Source organism: Anomalospiza imberbis, chromosome 1 (assembly GCF_031753505.1).
Source record: "Anomalospiza imberbis isolate Cuckoo-Finch-1a 21T00152 chromosome 1, ASM3175350v1, whole genome shotgun sequence".
In the NCBI taxonomy this organism is placed as follows: domain Eukaryota; kingdom Metazoa; phylum Chordata; class Aves; order Passeriformes; family Viduidae; genus Anomalospiza; species Anomalospiza imberbis.
In genome coordinates, this window is record NC_089681.1 from 5,624,081 (window position 1) to 5,638,370 (window position 14,290).

General features: G+C 43.3%; 1 protein-coding gene across 3 annotated transcripts in view; it reads left to right on the plus strand.

The window, feature by feature from the left end:
* The window catches only part of COL22A1 (collagen type XXII alpha 1 chain), a 224,222-nt gene that overhangs the window by 118,363 nt on the left and 91,569 nt on the right, over positions 1 to 14,290 (plus strand). For all 3 annotated transcript variants that reach the window (XM_068180318.1, XM_068180320.1, XM_068180324.1), the window contains 4 exons: positions 2,453 to 2,506; positions 4,610 to 4,654; positions 9,110 to 9,163; positions 10,408 to 10,461. In XM_068180318.1, the coding sequence (XP_068036419.1) occupies positions 2,453 to 2,506; positions 4,610 to 4,654; positions 9,110 to 9,163; positions 10,408 to 10,461 (207 nt within the window). The remainder of the gene's footprint in view (positions 1 to 2,452; positions 2,507 to 4,609; positions 4,655 to 9,109; positions 9,164 to 10,407; positions 10,462 to 14,290) is intronic.

Here is a 14,290-nt window from a genome sequence, read left to right on the forward strand (position 1 = left end):
TGTCATCAGCATCAATATAGCAGCTCTGGGCTCTACCCCAGGCTCCATGGAGAGCAACGTTGCAGTTTGTCTGGTTGGTTGGGTTGTGATTCTTCCTGTCTCAATCTATCTTCATTAGCATTGAGTGAGGCAAGCCCAGTGTGATCTCAGCAATGATACCTGTGCCCCAGGAAATTCAGCCCCTTGTTTATCTCCTTGGCTGAGGAGCCTTTTGCTTCAGTGGGAATTGCCAGCACTTTCTTTTAAGAAGTTGGCTTGTACTTTTTACAGATCTCATTAATTGTGTGAAGCTTCCAGTAGCACAGATAAGAGTCCTCCAGACTTCTGGTAATGCAATTTCAGTCCAATGAGTTGCAGAAATTGTTGTTGAGCCCATTAGGGTTAATGTATAGGTTACAGGAATGAAATGGCTTTGGTATGTCATCTCTGGTTTTACTGGTTTTGCTTCTCAGTGGTGTCTCTGGGGGAGATTGTTCTTAGCTCAGTGTCTTCAGCATAAAACTGTAGGGTTTGGAGTGGGTTATTTATTTTTCATCAAACTTGGAGGATAAACTTCTTTGTTTCCCAAGCAGGATGTGTGATCTTGCTGGCTACAAGCTGGACACAAAGAAGATTTAGCAAAGCCAGACTTGTGCTGAGGTATTGCAGCCTCTGGTTACAGATGTCATGGTAGTCTGAGATGGCAAATATTCACTGGTCAGTGGGGAAAACTCCCACATAAATATGTGGGACCTCACAGGTTAATTTAAATGGAATAAGTGGGTCCAGAGAAAAAGGGCCATATCTGAGATTGTTCATTGTACCACTTTATATCAGCAAAATAAAGTTTGGATTTTTGAGATCAGACCCTTTAGCCTGCAATATCCTGCAGCAAATATTTAACCTTTTCCTTCGTTTTCCCCCCCGTATCTCTAATAAAAGGATAAAGAGTTTTTTTCTGGTTGTCATTGCTGTGGCACAGACATAGCTATAGCATTCCCATCTGAACTGACAGTTATCTGCACTTAATAGAAAAAGCAGAGGGAGAGGGTAAAAAAAATCAATCCTTTGAAATAAAAAGCATTAGGTAAGAGTTTCATTTTGAAAAATTTCCTTCTTGCTTGTTTGAACTGTCGAAGGTCTCACGCTTCTCTGGTTTACCAGACATGATCTCAGCACAGGCCTTGAATGGGTTCAGCACATTTCATCCAGACAAACCCAGTTTCTCTATAACTTCTGCTGAGTGTTACAACCACGTTTTATGTAACAGGACTGAATTAGATTTCTGCAATTTGGATGACTTGGAGCAGGACTCTGTTTCTCTTGGGGTTTTGCCTAGACTTTGGTAGTAGTATTTTTCTGCAGGCTGAAGGAGAGATTTAGGTGCATGCCTGCTATTAGAGGACTTTCAATGCTTCCTGACCTTGCAGGGGTTCTCACATGTCTGATCCTGGAGCCATCTTTGTTTGTGCTTGAACCCTACTCTCGTTAACATGCACTGGGGAAAAAAACCCCTTAGTTCTGCTACTAATTAATTGCAAACACATCTTGCATTTTTAATTTTATTATCTTTTTAATATGAAACTTCTATTAATACAAAATCTAGTAATTATTTTAAAATTATTTAGTAATACTATCTCTATCTGTTTTGAAGCCTTATCCATTACAGCCACCGAATTAGTGTTAGACTGGAGTTAGACAGATGAGAGTGGTGGGAAGGGGAAGTGATGTAAGTAAGAAAATAATCAGTCAAATAGGTGATATAAGACGCCAAACCAGTTCTCTAGGTCAACTTGCCAGGCCCAGGTTGTCTCCATGGGACAGTTCTGAGGGCTGAGCCTGTTCAGCTGAGGATCCAGATAATTTTCAGGTATTGTAAGACACATAAAAGCACACTGTGAGTACTCTCCATTAGGGTGTACTTTCTCCAGGGCGAGTCAGTGCACAATCACCTGAAAGACTGATGAAATGTATCTGATCCTCTTGCATTTTTTCTTATCAGTAAAAATAAACATTTGAAAATTTAGTTCTGATCTGTTTCTTTGCATTTACTCTTCAAAACATATAACATTTTGAAGACTGTGGTCACTTTGCAGCAATGTATACCTTTGCTTTTTTCCATTAACAGTGTTCAGGAGCCCAAACAGGTGTTGTGTGCAACAGCTTACATTGCCAAACCTTCTGAAAAACCCTGTAGAGAAACCTCTATAGGACAGTTTGCCTTTGTAGGTTAAGTATGAAAGCAGAAGGATAAAACTTGCTAATGTCTGAGGGGACAGAGGAAAATATTGGAGTATCAGTTTGCGTAAGTATTTGGAAAGTAAGACATGACTGCTGCACTAGCACTGAGAGAGTCAAGAAGCCTCAGTGTGAGCCTGGAAGAGCAACATGCATTTCTAACTAACTAATTCTGTGTTTGGTCTCTTGTGTGAAAGAGTTTCTGGTGTTTTACTGTATCTCAATTCCTTGCCAGGGATCTGAGGGAAAACAGGGTCCTCCAGGCATTAAAGGCTACGTAGGTGCACCGGTAAGTCATACTCTTGTTCAATTTCTAACGCTCTAGAAACTTTACTTTTTCAGTGTGTTCTGCCCAGATATTTTTTTTTTTTATTATTATTAAGCAGTCTATAGTCTGTCTGACCACTTATCTGCGTTATGTCCAAGTGGTAAAATTGTCTTGACTTCACTGAGTTTCTTGTGTCTTCTTTAAATGAGAACAGACCTGTAGCCAGTAGAGAGGTGTCAGCAGAAATGACTTGATTACTGAGATAACAGCAGGTGATTTTGTGATGCTCCCACTGTAATGCAATTGCTTTGGTCTGTGATGATGTACCACTTATATGATGCTTGAAAACTTCATCAGAACACCAAGAAAAAATACCACCTCTCAGCAAGTTTCCAGACATATTTTCAAAGCTCTCAGGGAATAGCCTTTGGGCTCAGGGGACAAATCTGCATTGAATTAACAGACAGCAAGTCCAAAATAAATTAGACCAAAATAAATTAGATTCTATCCACTTAGCACCTCTGTCTTGTGGTCCCAGCTTGGTAAGCAGCTTTTAAGCCAGTGTTGGAAAGGCTGACTGGATTTTCTGAGATTTGTTGACCCAGATGGGGGTCATCTCCCGCAGGCTGGGGGATGAAAGGATTGTGAGCTGCCCTGACAAGAAGTACTTGGGGTGCTGGTGGATGAAAAGCTGGACATGAGCTAACAGTGTGCGCTCAGAGCCCAAAAGCACCACGGGCAGCAGGTGAGGGAAATTATTCTGTTCCTCTGCTCTGTTCTGGTGAGGCCCTACCTGCAGTGCTGCATTCATCACTGGGATCCCAGCACAGGAAAGATTGATGGACCTCTGAGAGCAGGTCCAGAACAGGGCCATGGAAGTGGTAGGAAGGCTGTAGCACTTCTCCTGTGAGATAAGGCTGAGAGTTGAGGTTGCTCAGTCTGGAGAAGACTCTGAGATCGTAATGTGGCCTTTTGATATTTAAAAGATGCCAAACTTTTTAATAAGACCTGTTGTGATAGGACAAGGGATGATGGTTTTAAAGTAAAAGGGGTGAGATTTAGATTGGATATAGGGCAGCAATTTTTTACTGTGAGGATGGTGAGACTCTGGAACAGGTTTTCTGGCAAAGTGGTGGATGCCCCATTCTTGGAAACATTCAAGGCCAGGTTTGACTGGACTCTGAGCAACCTGTTATAGTATAAAATAGCCCTGCCCATTTAGATGATTATGTAAACCAACGTGAGGGCCAAATATACCCAGACATGGAGCTCTCATTAGCTTGGAGGTAAGACTCCACTTAGTAGTGTAAAGTAAACTGAAGTTTAAATTATTACAGCAAGAACTACTGTAAGCTTTGGCAGTTTTAGAGAGGTCACTACTGTCTGAGCATATTTATCTCTCTGTAGCTATTAGTTGATTGCTCAGTTTCCACAATAAAGATAAAAATACAAGGTATTTGCTGAGCTAAGGAAAGATGAAATCCTTTTGTGCCCATTGAATTGATTGCCTGTGCTAGTACCACATCAAACTGAGCTCCAGCAATGTTCCTGGTGTAGCTGGGAGGAGATGTATTATGCAGTCCTGAGGAACACTGGCATTGCATTCACAGCACAAAAATGTGCTGGGCCCCCAGGACAAAGTGCATCTAACCTTTGCCAGTTCTCAAAGCTACCTGTTGTCTGTCTGGCTACCACATCCAAACCCACCAAGAACAGGAATTCTTGCTTGTTTATGTGATAGGTTTTCTCATCAGTATTGTCCTTTACCAAAGTTCTCATTGTTTACAAGACACTTGAAAAATGCAGAGCACTGGTTGTTTTCCAGACCATCTGCAGCTGTGGTGTGTTCCCTGTCCCTCCACTCTGCTGTTGGCAGGAGGGTCATGTGTCTGCAGGCAATATAATATTACAGATGTTCTTGGGCTCACAAGCAGTCCCGGCTCTGTGAGTCGGCTTAGATCATGACTGCAGCCAACTTTGAGGACTGGCAACACAGAAAATGTCCTTGAGGTTCACTTGAATTGATTGTGCAGATGTGCACGCTGATTTGGTGACTAATTAGCAGAGGTAACTATGACTCTACTTGGATTTAGCTTTATAATCTTTATTTATTTTTATTTTTAGGGTCTACAAGGAGAAAGAGGAGAAAAGGGAACACGAGGAGACAAGGTATTCCTTCTGCATGGTAGGAAAAGACAGGCTTTTCCTTTGTCCATTAGGTGAAGTGGACTACCAGGCAAGCAGCTCTAGAGAGGGATGGAATTTCCTCACTGCGCTGCACTTCCAAGTGCTCTCCACTTCCCATGGGTGTGCGGGAGGGCTTTTGGGATCTGTACTGTCTACTAAGCACACATTCAGGGACTTCTTGTGTGTGTGTAGCCAGGGATGGAGGAGAGTGAGGAGGAGAGGAGTGGAGGTTGCCAGTGTGGAGATCTGAATGGGTGTACACATTGTGTGCACAACCTGAGAGTTGAGAATGGTCACTGACTGCCACTGACTATGTCTGCACCCAGCATTTTCCCATCTCATTCCAGTTTTTCACATCATCCAACTTCCTATGTTTCTTTCTTCTCCCATCCCCATAAACTCACTAGTAGTAAGTACTGGTAACTTGTACTATGTCAAAGGCTTCAACCAAATGGAGCTGCTTCCCAGTTCCTTGTTCTCTCCTGACTGTGAAGAGCTGTTTCACAGAGTACAGGTCACTCTGGGATTTGAACCATGTTTGTGGCTCCAGCAAAAGTGTGGTAAGCACAAAAGACCAAATGCTTATTATACCTGGAATGGGCATTTAGAAGGAGTGCTGGGCAGGCACAAAGCCTTAGTTATCTCAGTTTGCTCAGTGTGTTCAGAGAGACCTCAGATGTTCACCCACTTCTGCTACAGATCTGCTTGGCAGTGCTCAGGGCTCCCCAGAAATGTTCTGTCTTGTTTATGACTCAAGCCAGTCCTGACACAGGTTTATCTCAGGGAGGGTCTGGCAGCTCTGCCTGTGTTTCTGTAAAGGTGCGAATCATCATCTTGCTGGCATAGCTCTGTTCCCATTTCTGTCTCCATCTTCTTCTGGAGAGGAAACCCAGCAATTAACACCAAAATTTTGCCTACTGGGAAAAATTATCAGTAGACCCTGAGTGTGAGATATTGTGTTTCTCTTTACCAACATTTCTGCTGTTTATGATAAAGTAGCCATGATCATATTTTGTATTACCTATCCTCGTTATTGCAGCTAGAGCAAATGGCTGGATTTGTACTTTATCTTTGTCACGCTTTTCCTTCAGCCCTTTGCAAAACTGGATAGGTGTCCTGTGCCTAGCCGGTGCCTCTTCTGCTTTTCCAGAGGCAACATTGTCTAATCTTCTGGGATATTTGGCTTCTGGAAGAAAATCCATCTTTCTGACATCACTGTGATGGGAGAGGAAGCTGGAGCTGTGTGTGGGCAGGCAACTAAGTAGAGGAAGATTAAAGTGGGGAAGAAATTAATTAGGTTTTCTTTCATTAGAAGGATCTGCACAATTAGAAGTGCTCCCTCCCCCATCCTTTTTTTTTTTTTTTTTTTTTTTTTTTTTTTTTTTTTTTTTTCCTGAAACAGCCAAATCTCTGCTACAACAATTGTGCTTCGATTTTTTTCCAGGTTTTAATGATGGTCTCAGTGCACCCACTGCCAGTGCTTTAACTTTTACCAGTCAGTACTACTGTGAAAACAGTGGGCGTAAATTCAGTGGGCCAAATATTTTCTTGTCTGCTTTTCAGTCTGTAACCTCAATACTGACACCTACGCAACCTGTGCTTTTTTGTGCCTGAAGAGAAAAGGGGTTATAATATCAGATGGGAGAACTAGTTCATGCACTGAGTATTGCTTTATCAAGTCTTCCTCCTTATTACTAAAAAAACCCTATGTATCCCATCCATCTTGCTGCATTATTCACATATCCTAGGACCTCTCATGTAAATGTTGAGGTTTTCTAGTGAGGTTCCCAAATCCAGCAGTACAGGTTACACCTACACCTTAAGAAAAGCACTGCACCATATGAGGGATATCCCATGCCCTTTTGCATCCAATGAGCCCATCACAGACCCCAAGACAGACTCCAGAGATAATTATGATGCACTGCCCTGCTAACAGGAGCCATATCTATATGTGATACTTGGCATTCTAATTTAGGCATGTCCAGCAGTTCAGTGTGACAAACGGCATTGCTTTTGCTGCATAATCCTATGTCCATCCTGTAAAACTCTGTTTTATTGAGAAGGGACTGTGTAAGAAGGCAGCAGGACTGGTCTGCTGCTGCCAGATCCCCCTGCAGTGGGTTTTTTTTCTCCTTCAGCCGTTCCAGGGCCCTACAGACTCCTGGGTAATCATTTTTCCAAAAAAATCATTAAATTTTCTAAACGGTAGAGGTCAGAGAGCAGCACTGAAATTTTGGCAGAATTGTCATTTCCCCTAGTTGCTTGTGAATCTTCACCATTTTGTTCTACTGGTTAAAAGAAGAAAAAAACAGTAGAACACAGGAGAAAGAAATAGAATCTTAAAGTGAAAATCTGAGAATGAAATTTTAATATGTTTGCTCTCTCTGCTGGAAGAAAAGTACCTTTCACTGAGTATCCTTATTTAAAGAATGGAAAAATAATAAAAAGTATTTATAATTCCAGATTTTTCTGAAGAAACAGCAGAAAACACAATTGCTTGGAGTGTTTTCAAATAACTTTTTTTGTATTTACTTGTATAACTAATACATTTGCCTTTCCCAGCCCCCATTGGTGGCAATAAGAACATCGACACTTTTCTGTTTTGGCACCTAAACCAGCGTGTGTGAAGTACTCACTGCTGCTGTATTGATGCTAAAAATTCTCCTGGGAATACACTGCACATTTTGTCAGCAATATACCAAGCTGTTACTTGCTGAAAGTCTTAAATTCAGGATATTTGTAGTTCAGGCAGTGCAACGAAAAGCATTAATGTGGAAACTGTACCTCCAAAGCAAGTTGACATGGGTGTCTGACAATGGTTTTCAGCTGCTTTCTGGAGGATATGGGTCTCTCTGATTTCATTCCTTGAATACATAATTTGAAGTAACATTTATGTTAGAAGATTGATTGACTTTTTAAGGAGTAAAAATAAAGAGTGATTAGCAAATCCATTTCTGACTTAGCAAATCAATGTAGTTTACAAAAGAAGCTAATTAAATCCAATGCTGTGAGTGTGGGTTTGCAGGTAATAACAGTGATCTAACAGAGTTTAAGATATATAAAAACACTAAAAAATAGCATAAAACTATTTGTTTTCTGTCACTGCTTGTACTTGTAGAATTTGTTTTTACATGCACATTAACATTGGCACTATGTGTGCGTTTGATAGTTTATATTCAGCTGTGTGTGAAGGATCCAAACAAAATCTGTGTTTCATTTTTCAGAGGTTTAAGGACTTTAGAGAGTACAAGTCCCTGTTCCTAGGAGTTTTTAAACTAAAGAGATTGAATGGTCAAAGGCCACAATCAGTAGAAGAGTGAAGTTCTGCAGAAGTATGTAATTGACCCAGTTATCTCTATCATGAACCTTGATTATAAAATAGGAAATATTTTGAACTTGAATATGGAAGAAGAGTAGAGATCATGGTCAGAATTCAAAATTATCCTGTGAACACAATCCCCCAAAGCAGAAGATGACATTGAGAAGGGGCAGCTGCAGGATGTTTCATACTCATAGGACAACAAATTGCAGTTAGGGGTTGAGAACAACTGATCAAGGAGCTGTTTTATGGAAGGGGGTTTGGTGTAAAGTAAATGTTATCCTGGGATTTAAACAGGAAAATAGTCTATGAAGCATGCAAATATATTCCTTCTCAGAGTTAGCCTCAGGTGTATTGAGATTCATGAACCTGGCTACAATGAAGATGTGGAAAATTGGACACTGCACAAAAGGGAGCAATAAAAATGATCAGAGAACTGACAAACATGCCCATGAAGAAAAGTTGAAAGTATTATGGTTGTTTAGTCTACAGAAATTTGGAAGGACAGTTTTGTAAACCTTCAAATACATAACAGGTCATTGCAAAGATGAAGGAAACACTTCTCTCTGTGGGGGGTCAGGGAAAGACTTACTAGTCTGGAACTGCAGAAAAAAAAATCAGGTTTAGGTACAGGGGAAAAATGCAAATCTTCAAGTAATAAAGTGGTGAAATCCATTGTATATGGACTTTGTGGACTGTCCAGCTCTGGAGACATATAGGAATGAATAAATTGTTCCCTCAGGTTACAGAAAGAAAGGGTGAAAAGTGAAAGATTTTTCTTTACTGGGTAAAACTGACCTATTGCTGGATTGCTTCATTATTTTTGTAAGACCTGTTCTGGGCTGACATTCTCTTGGAGCACATTGTCCATTTTACACAAACCCACCTCAGCAGGCAGAGGAAGGGTGCCAACATGGAAAGCTAGCACACAGCTGCTTGTGGTTGCATGCAACTTTTCATGGTACAGATGCAGGAACTTCGGCTATTTTCTCTATGGGACTGGCTGGAATTTATCCCATTCATTACTCTTGGAGCAGATAATATGGACATCACCTACAGGGCAGTGTCCTAAACAGCACAAATTTAAATTATAGTGGTTCTTCCTCTTTTTTTTCCAGGGAGACAGAGGCCTAGATGGATTTCCTGGAAAGCCAGGTGTGGAGGGGAAACAGGTATGTTGCAAATACTCAATAACTGGGAGTGTTTCTTTGAAAAAAGTGCAAGTTGATCCTAAAACTTAGACTTATCCTGGGTGGCTGATGAACCATTACAGTACCCAATCATGTCCCTATTCTGAGGATGTTTGGCACAATTTCCTTTTTTTTTTTTTGTTTGTTTGCTTTTAGAATTAAACTAGAATGCAACTTACACTCACAGGAAATGTCAGTCCTTTAAATGTGATAGTCTACATGTTTGTCTTAATTTTCATTAAATACATAGGAAAGCACTCAGAAAAAATCAGTTGTTTAAGTTCACAACAGGAAGGAAAGAGAACTGCATCTAATATATTGGGTTTGTTTTCAATAAAAAAGGCTTGGAACTATTTACATTTTTCAAACAAAAAGAAAACAGAAGATGGCCTAGAAGATCAGTACATTTCTGCTGACCAGACAAACACTGCTTTGTCTAAAACCACTATCAGTAAATTCCACAAGACTGTTTTCATTTCCCAGGGAATGATACTTAATGAGAAGCATCCTTTTTTTTCCAAGGGCCTTCTGGTCTAAATAGCAAAGGACAGAATAAGAAGCAGAGGACAGAAGTGATTTGCCAAAAGCCACACAGCTAATCACTGCCACCCTTGAGCCTGATACCTCCAGGGTGCAGCATCTGCATCCTGCTCTGTTCCTCAGCCACAGCTTACCTTGTACTAAGAAGTGTGTGTCTAGTTAGTGTTTATCACTGTCCTTGCAAGATGGAAATGTTTTCCAGTGTTACAGATGGATAAAGAACTGGTTTATACTTGCAGCAAATGCAGATGAAGTATGAAATTGCAGAGGGATGTCAAAATGGATCCTTTTTGTTTAGTACTTCAAAGGAACAATTTCTCCAAGTGAAACCCTGTTACAGAAGTTGGGTTTTCTGATGCATTTCTTCCTTTTTCATGTCTAGACACTTAGAAGAGGGTAAATCTTCATGCCTGAATTTTATACAAAATTTTGTGTGTGACATAGATTTACTCACTGAACTGCAATTCTTCTGAATCAGCTGAAATTGGATTGGTGTTATTGTGGTTGCTGTGGCATCTCCATTGGTATTCTCTTTCCTCTCTGCAGGAGAGTCAAAGCAGCTTCATGTGTTCTATTAGTTCATTCCTAGAGCAACAGGACGTCACTGTGCTGCCAATACCTGCAGCCTTATGTTTCTCCTGCGCTTTAGAAACAAAGAATTTTCTCTCAATTTTGCCTCTTTATAGGGCCCTCCTGGCAGTCCTGGCCCTCCTGGTCCTAGTGGGACCAAAGGAGACAAGGTAAGTTGGGATGGGAGGCACAGAGTGGATTTAGAAACACATTTGTTAATTCTTCCTTGGGCCCTCAGTGCTGGAAATTTTAGGGCAGCTGTACTAATATTTATCTCGTTTGTATATAACATGAGTTTATATATATTTAAATGTTTCACTTTTCTGACATAGCTTCAGTTTGAAATGGGTGAGTGAGTGTTAAAATGTATCTATTTATGGCTCCTCTGCTCTTAGTTTAATGCTGATAGTGAGAATAGAAGGAGATGGAGTTTAGTTTGGGTCAGGAAATCTTCCTCATCTAATAAATGTGAGTAGAAATGTCAATATGTTTGTGTAGAAGCTGTTTTTCTGACCCAGGAGAGGAAGAATTGACTCAGAAAGTGACAACAAAATGCCTCCTACCTGCAAAATAATTATTCACTTCTCTCAGCAACGATTTTGACCTTGTTATTTTTCAGAGTTGTTAGAGTATTCAGGGCAGCCTTATGTTTCTCTCTCTGTTAGAGATGATGCTGTGGTTTTGGTATTTCCGACCCAGCTCTTCGGCAGGAGTGGAAAGGCATGGCCAGTTCTGGATTTCTTTCTCTTTTTCTCCTCTGGATTAAATCAGTGACCCTTATCCAAGAATGCAGAGATTGGAAGCAATTCCCACTATTTTCTTCCTGCAGTAGTGATCAGTCTTGCGTTCATAACACTTCATCCATATTTCTGAATCAGCTGCAACTGGTGCTTCCAGAAGATGTTTGTCTCCTTGGTCTGATATTTTCAGAGTGGCTGGTGTGTATCTCTTCACTACTTCTCGCATAACATGAGCTCTTTTTAGAACAGAGGGCCCTGGGCAGCCTGATCTAGTGGGTGTCATGTCTGCTCAGGGCACAGGGCTGGAACCAGGTATTTTGGATTGATGGGCCAGGACCAGTGGTATCAGGTTAAAAAAGGCAAAGTTCTGGGTTATAAACTTTGGACAAAACAAAGCCCTGCAGTGTCCCAGGCTGGGCCAGAGTGGCTGGAATGTTGCCTGGGAAGTTGCCCAGTGGGAAAGGCCCTGGGGTGCTGGCTGAGAGTGGCCAAACAGGAGCTGGCAAGTGCCCAGGTGGGCAAGAAGGCCAGTGGTCTCCTGGCATTCTGTGTAAGCACTATTGTGGCCAGAAGGACCAGGATGGTGATTGTGTCTCTGTGCTGTGCCCTGGGGAGGCCACACCTCGAGTGCTGTGTGTAGATGTGTGGCCCTGTTGACACGGGACTAATGAGAGATGCCTCTGCCCGAATTAAGGTGCCAATGAGACCACCTACTAAACTCAACAATGAGGATTTTATTTAACAATGAGTGGGAGGAAGAGAGATAGAAAGGAATAGAGGAGAGGAGGGTGAGAAGGGAAGTGGGGGCAGAGGAGCTGGGAGAGAGATGGAGCAGAAGACAGTCCATGACACTTGGTTCCAGTGGCATTGTTGTGGACAGGCTTAGAAAGTAAACTTTAAAATAACAAAAAGGAGGAAAGTTAATTAACAAAAAAGCAAGCCTGTTTATTGCAAAACCAAAAACCGGAAGCAAAATCCTCGGCTAGTCCGTAGACTGTTTCAACAACTTAGTAATTGTAACCTAGAGGTGTTTCCAAGGAAACCGGCTCTGAGAGAAGACCCGGGCATCAGACACCCCAGGCCTTTTAAAGCCTCTCTCATCTCCTAATCGGGGCGCTCAGGATCCGTGCTGTGATAGGTCTATTTCTCCACTGCTTATAAGCTGGCTGCTTCTAAGTTGGCTTACAAGTTGGTGCAGTCTTGGCCAATCATTATGGAGTTCTCGCCTCCTGTTGGTTGGTCTCCCAGTCTTGATGTAAGTTGTGGTTGTGTTCTATGATGTAATACTCCTGAAAGTTTCTCTGCCCTTTTACAAAGATTGGCACCCCATCTCCTCCCTGGTTCCATTCCCCCTTTACACATGAATAACAGTACTGGGTTTTAATATAACTAATCACAATTTGTTATTTGTATCAGCCACATTTAACTTGTATTAACAACATTTAACTTTGTAACAACATTTAACCATTGTTAACTACATTCTCCAAAAGTTTAAATTTTATTTTTGTTCATAAGAGTGTCACATTGGTCCTTCCTCACCATGCGCTTGTTTGCGCTGGGGGTCTCTGTGGTTCTTGTGGAGGTGAGGGCCCCTCGCCGTTCTTACAGGGTTAACACCTTTCTCCAGTCCTTGTTGTGAGTATTGAGGGAGGCGGTTTCCTAGTTTCCTCTTTGCCATGTGAAAGGAGGATGTCTTCCTTTGCCTGCAATGCTGAGGACCCACAGACCATTTCTCCATTCCAAATGCAACCTTGGGGGCAGAGGGGATGCAACCCCTCCCCGCCCCAGTGCAGACCGGGCCTAAAGTCGACTTCTATCTGGTTCTACCAAGGCAGTGCTCTCATTCTTCTTCAGCCAGCTCTCTCTGACCAGGCTTCCATGCTATTTTCTTGTGAATGCCAGGCTGGGGCCGGCAACAGGACCTGCCTTTGGCAAGTGGTTGCCTATGGGCAAGCAGTCCTCATTGGTGACCGCCCCGGTGCTGGCCCCGGGTTCACTCCTCCGGCTGCCCCCTGAAGCAGCAGCAGGAGAAAAGGCAGCACAGAGCCCTTCGGGCCGTCTTGGCCATGGAGCGCCATCGCCATCGGGCCAGGGGCTGCGGGACGCCTGCGCTGCCAGCGGGGAGGGCAGGAATGCTGCGTGCCCGGGGCTGGGCAGGCTCTGGGCAAGCCCCTGGCAGCAGCTCATCCCTGCAGGGCTTTTCCTGGGGAGGGGCGGCCTGGGCACAGCCAGCCTCCACATGTGCTTCGTCAGCCTTGTCCGCAGTATCGGCAGGTGTAGCACAAACCACAAACACGTGTATGTCTTCGGGCAGTGTCGTAGGAAGAGGCTCACAGTGCCCCTCGTTGCAGGGATCGCTGTCCAGGGGAGAAGCTGCTGGCTCTGCTCCCTCCTCTTGCAGTGGAAGGGACAAGGTGCTCTCTGGCACGCTGTCCCCCTCTTCTGCAGTGTCTCTGTCAGGGAGCTCTTCTTCCTCCCACTCTGCCGGTAGCTGGTCTATCCGAGTGTCCCTGGACAGCATGTCCTTGTTGTTAAAGAGAGACCACAGCTCTTCAAACAGGTCGGAAGGCATGAGCTGTGCACAGTTTTCGGCCTCTCCTGCACAGTCATTGGTCCAGCTGCAAAGGATGTGCACTGAGACGCTGTCTGCATCCAGGGAGGAGAGGTTGTCTTCCTCCAACTTCTCCAGCTCCTCTGCCTCTATATTCAGAAGATGCTTTGCAGCATCCTCAGGCCCAGTGCACAGCAGCTTGCCATGTGCAGTTTGCTCAGGCAGCTGATGAGTTTCCCTGTCACAGGGGCTTGCAGATGAGGGAGAAGCTGAGAAGTCTGAGCATTCCTCAGGCTCTGATGTGGGCAAAAACTCATGGTGCCCCTCATCCCAGGGATCTTTGTCCAGGGCAGAAGCTCCTGCCTCTCCCTCTTTGTCTTTCAACAAGGCAAGGGATGTGCTCTGAGCATTACTGTGCCTGTCTCCTGCAGCGTCTGTTTCTGGGAGCTCTTCCTCTTCCCTCTTTGGCTCTTTTGGAGGAGTGTCCCAGCACTGTGAGTCGGCAGAGACAGACTGCTGCTCTGCCAACTGGGCAGGAGACAGAAGCTCAGAAGAGTTTCCTGTCTCTTCTGTGGTATCTTTGGTCCAGCTAAGAGCACTGGACATCCCCTGGGACTCTGCATTCGCCTCTTGGCAGAGACTTGACCAGTCCTGGCTCCAGATGGACGTAATGCATCTGTCTTCATAAAGGCACAGGGCAAGGCCTCT